We start from the raw sequence: 5000 nt of genomic DNA on the forward strand, positions 1-5000 counted from the left end.
TCTGGCAACTGACGAAATGGACTGCACTAACGGAACTCCAATGAATAATGAGGGAACGGGCATGAAGCGATCCAGAAAAGACAGCAAGAGTGACAACTCCAGTGACTCTGAAAGTGAATTTGAAAGAAAGGACAAAAAAATGAAGGACGACGATGTGGAAGTCAACAAGGCAGTGGTCAGTGACAGTGGGAAGGGCAGGAGAAGGCTGTTATTCCCAGAATCCTGCGGAATGTCCTTCATTGAAAAACTAAAGTGGGCAATGGAACTTGGAAAAGAACATTGCCATTTTGAGCCGCTGCTAAAGGAAGCGAAAGGAAGACCGTATCTTACGGTAAAGGACGAGGAAGCGGAGCAGTTCCTGACATCTCAGGGATATAAGGGGACAGTGCTAGTTGTCCCACAGAAAGGGGAAAAAATGACGAAGGTCATTATATTTCAATACCCATTAGAATTAGACCCAGACTTCCTCCTCTGCGACGAGAGGATTGTATGGGTGAAGAGGCACGAGTCACGAGGCGAGGAGCGATGTCAGCTGGTTGCCCTCATGAAAGGAGAAGTCCCGGAGAAGGTCTTCATCTCTGGGGCGGGGTACAGGAGGGTGGCGCCGTATGTGGAGCCGCCAGTCCTGTGCCTCAAGTGTAGCAGATGGGGACACAAGTCGTGGACCTGTCAGCAGGACGCCAGGTGCAGGTTCTGCGGCAGGAAGCATGACTCCAGGCTTTGCAGAGGAAAAATAGAAAAAGGAGAGAGGGTGATACCTTGCTGCTGCAATTGCGGAGGCTCGCACAATGCTGGGGCTCTGTCATGCAAGGCGAGGCCAAAGGTGGAACTTAATTCCTCGGCTTCCCGTAAAGAAACCGAGGAAAAGGCAAAAGGACTGACCACCAGGCGACCTGTGCAGGAGAGTATTCCTGTACCGCCCCCCAATGCTTGGTTGCAAGGCCCACCGCGAGGACTGCAACTCCAGGAAGATGACCGGAATGCCATGAACAAACAAATCAATGGCCAGACGACAGAAGACACTGCAGCCCAGGAAACGACGAGAGACAGTGATGCAGATTCTCCAGTAAAAGAGATATCTGCAATTGCTGGAATGTTGCATACATTAATGCAGAGGATGGATGCAATTGAAAAAAAGATTGCGATAGTGATGGATAGTGCTGTTACAGACATGAAAAAGGGAGTGGAGGCTGAGGAAGAAGCTCCCGAGCAAGATATCCCAAAGAAAGACAACAGTGTTTTAGTGGCTGAGAAAAACACAGAAAGTAAAATTACGATCAAGGGAAAAGAAAGGAAAATAATTCCGAGTGTAGTGGAAGGAACAACATCCACAACCTTCAGGTCATTGTTACTTAAGTGCAAAGACGCTGAAAAGGATAAACTTCTTAGAAAGTGGGAGTTAGTTCAGGGAGAGTGGGCAAACATCCAGGAACTGTTTGCCAAATATAAGGAAACCATAAAGGTCTGATGGAGTGTGGGAGTATTAAGATAATGTCGTGGAATGTGAGTAGTTTACTTACTAGAGTAACAGACGTCCACTATTTCGTGTTGAAAAATGACATAGACGTAATTTGTCTCCAGGAAACTAGGGACACAAAAGGTGACACTCTTAAACTCAATGGTTATAGAGCATATCATCTTAATTCCGGAGACCGGACACGGGGAGTGTCTACTTACGTGAAAAGTGCAATACCTTCTGAACTGCTAGAGATACCGTGCAGAAATAAAGGTATTGAAAGTGTATGTGTGAAGCTGTATTTACAAGAAGGTGAAGTATATATTGCAAATGTATACATCTCTGGGAGATGCTTTGATCTCAGGTACCTACCAGATTGCATGTACTCTGACTCGACTCTGATAGTGGGTGACTTTAATGCTAGGCACCCACAATTAGAGGAGATGGGTAAAATCAATGATAACGGCATCAGATTTTATCAATTTCTCAAAGATAGGCCTGATGCATGCTTGCTGGGTAGTAAAGAGGCGACACACATCAAGGGTGGACGACTTGATTATGCCTGTCTGCTTGGCGGTCAGGGGATTCAAGGAGAATGTGAAATAGTAAGTGAACTACTTAGTGATCATTTCGCCTTGTATATTAAGTTAGCTTTAGGTAAAAAACAAGTTAAATTCAAAAGAAAAAGGCTTGTCGTAGACACAAGCGACAGAGAATTGTTTATTTACAATATGGAGGGCTGGTACAGAGATTATACACCCCTAAGTTTAGATAGGTTCAGCGAGGATTTGTTAAGTGCGATAGAAAGATGTTTACCTACAAAGGCTAAGTCACACAGAAAGGAGAAGAAACACGGAGCACGGAAAAACAGATACTGCAGTGATAAGACACTTAAAGGGTGGACACAAATGTTAAGGATGGCACACAGGGAATGGGCTAAGAGAGGCAGGCGGGAAGAAGATAAGGACATACTACTTAACATATCAAAGATGTGTGGGGAGAAAAGAAGGGAAGTAAGAGAAAAGTATTGGTCAGAGTTCGCGCAAAATATTGAGGAATGTAAAAGTCTCAAAGACATATGGTACCATGTAAACAAGGTAAGGGGAAAAACAAATAACCTCATCGGTCACCCACACCCAGAGGAGGAGGCAAACAAACATATTGAGAAATGGGCAAAGGCATCTTCTCTGGTTTCATTACCACAGAGCACTCGTGACGCTTTGTTTGCATGGGAAGCCGAAAGAATCGGACAGGTTGTTTCATCCGCAAACATCACTGCAGTATCTTGTCAGCCAATAACAAAACACGAACTTCTAAATGCTGTTAAAAGAGGGAAAAGCACTTCGCCAGGGGAAGATGGAGTGACATATGATATTCTCAACTTATTAGCAAGCATGACGAACAGCCCTCTCATTGACCTATTTAACATGAGCTACGCGGAGGGTAGATTACCGAAGGCCTGGAAGAAAGCTATTATAATACCTATTCCAAAATCAGCTGGCGGTTATAGACCTGTATCTCTGACTTCCTGTATATGTAAAATGATGGAGCGAATATTATTAAATAGACTAATGTACATGATTGAAGATAAATTGTCTTCTAATTTGTACGGCTTTATGAAGGGAAAGGGAACATCAGACTGTGTAATTCAGTGTTTATCTAATGATGCAGAAAAGTGTAGAGTCTTTATAGATTTACAGGGAGCCTTTGATAAAGCTAATGGGGAGGTCATTCTGTATGAATTGACAAGACTGGGTGTAACAGGAAAGTTGCTGAGATGGATTGGTGACTATCTGACAGATAGGAAAGCTTGCGTATGGTTTCAAGGCTGTTTCTCAGAGGAGAAACGTTTTGAGCTAGGTACTCCACAGGCGGGTGTTTTAAGCCCAATGCTCTTTAATGTACTAATGAACAGGATAGCTTCAGAGGAATACCCTAAGGGCGTTCAGCCAATCTTATATGCAGATGATATACTGATACAAGGGACCACTCATCGCCATTTACAAACAGCGCTGGACAGATTTACTAGTCTTGCTCAAACATTGGGGCTGGTTATAAATGAAGAAAAGACCAAATTTCAGAGTAAACAAAGAGGCAACGTGCCACTTACTCTAAACAACAAAACAGTGGAGAAGGTGTCAACATATAAATATCTGGGTATGTACATTGGCTTCACTGCCTCAAGCAAGGATGCTGAAGTAAATCACGTGCTAACACAGTGCAAGGCTCGACTGCGGCCGCTCAGGGCACTTGCTTGTCGCGGGATAGGAGCCGGGGTGCCTCTGCTGAGGCTAGTCTACATTAGTACAGTAAGAGCTCTGGTGGATTATGCAGCACCAGCACTTTCTATAGCTTGTCAGGGGAGGCTCCGAAGGCTTGAAACCATGCAGAATGAAGCTATGCGTATTATCCTCGGGTGTCAAAAGAATGCTAGGATAGACATAATGAGAACAGAGACAGGATTGCAAAGCATTGCACAGAGAGTAAGCGAGATTAATGTCATAGCAGCCGTTAGGCTCATGAGAGGGAACAGTGGAAAGAAATTAGTGAGAGATATGGTCAGCGGTTTTGACAACATAAGGACCTTTTATAGACAGGGCAAACGAGGATATATGAAGGCGCTTAATAATGATATAGAATTTTATGGCTTGCAAAACTTTTGCCAATCGTTTCAAGCATCCGCCAAAGTGCCACCATGGGAGGATCAGACGATTAATGTAGATGTCGATCCCCTCCTTATGAATAAGAGGCTTTATGAACCTGGTCAACTTAAATCAAGATATGGTCATAAAATAAAGAGTCTAACACGCCTTGATATTGCTCATGTCTACTGCGATGGGTCAGTTTTGAAAGATGGCAGAGCAGGATGTGGGGTTATCATCAGACAGTTCACTGCAAGTGGCGTGGTCACCACAAGCAGTGGGATAAGACTGAGTAATCATATATCGTCAACACAGGCTGAGTTATGGGCAATATTGACAGCACTTAAAAAAATTGAAATTATTAATAAAGATGCTTTTTTTTTGTGGATAGTAGGGGAGCGCTGGACTCTCTTAACAGCAGGGACCCTGTGTTTGAGCACATTATTAACGAGTGCCGATTGATTGCTCATAGGCTACGAGGCCAGGGACGTGAGATTACATTCGTCTGGATCCCATCGCATGTCGGTATCACCCTTAATGAGGCTGTAGATGAGGTAGCGAAGGAGGCAGCTAAAAAATGTGAGGTGGACATACAAAGTGCTCGGACTCTTAAGCAGGCAAGGAGCAATATCAAGAGGATGCAGTTAGACTATGATGAGATTAAGAAAGGCGAATTGATTGAAACGAGCGAAACTTTGCAACACTATATGCATCTAGCGATGAACACAGACTTCGCTTATGGGAGGGGCAAGAGCAAGTGGAAAGACTCTGTGCACATGAGAATTAGGTTAGGGTATAAATACTACTGGGAGTTAGGTGTCCCGACAGGTGAACAAGAAAAAGAATGCAGGGTGTGTAGGTCACCAAGGTCACACACCTTAGTACACTATATCTTACAGTGT

General features: G+C 44.0%; 1 protein-coding gene across 1 annotated transcript in view; it reads left to right on the forward strand.

Moving 5' to 3' along the window:
• Window positions 1-1473, forward strand: part of LOC147467801 (uncharacterized) — a 1704-nt gene extending 231 nt beyond the window's left edge. Inside the window, exon 1 of the mRNA XM_086530432.1 lies at window positions 1-1473. This exon is cut by the window's left edge and continues 231 nt beyond it. Coding sequence (XP_086386558.1) covers window positions 1-1468 — 1468 coding nt within the window. The 3' untranslated portion in view covers window positions 1469-1473.
• Window positions 1474-5000: the final 3527 nt, after the last annotated feature.

Source organism: Penaeus japonicus, unplaced genomic scaffold (genome assembly GCF_977035675.1).
Source record: "Penaeus japonicus unplaced genomic scaffold, GWHDUDI00000001_assembly GWHDUDI00000033, whole genome shotgun sequence".
NCBI classification, from domain to species: domain Eukaryota; kingdom Metazoa; phylum Arthropoda; class Malacostraca; order Decapoda; family Penaeidae; genus Penaeus; species Penaeus japonicus.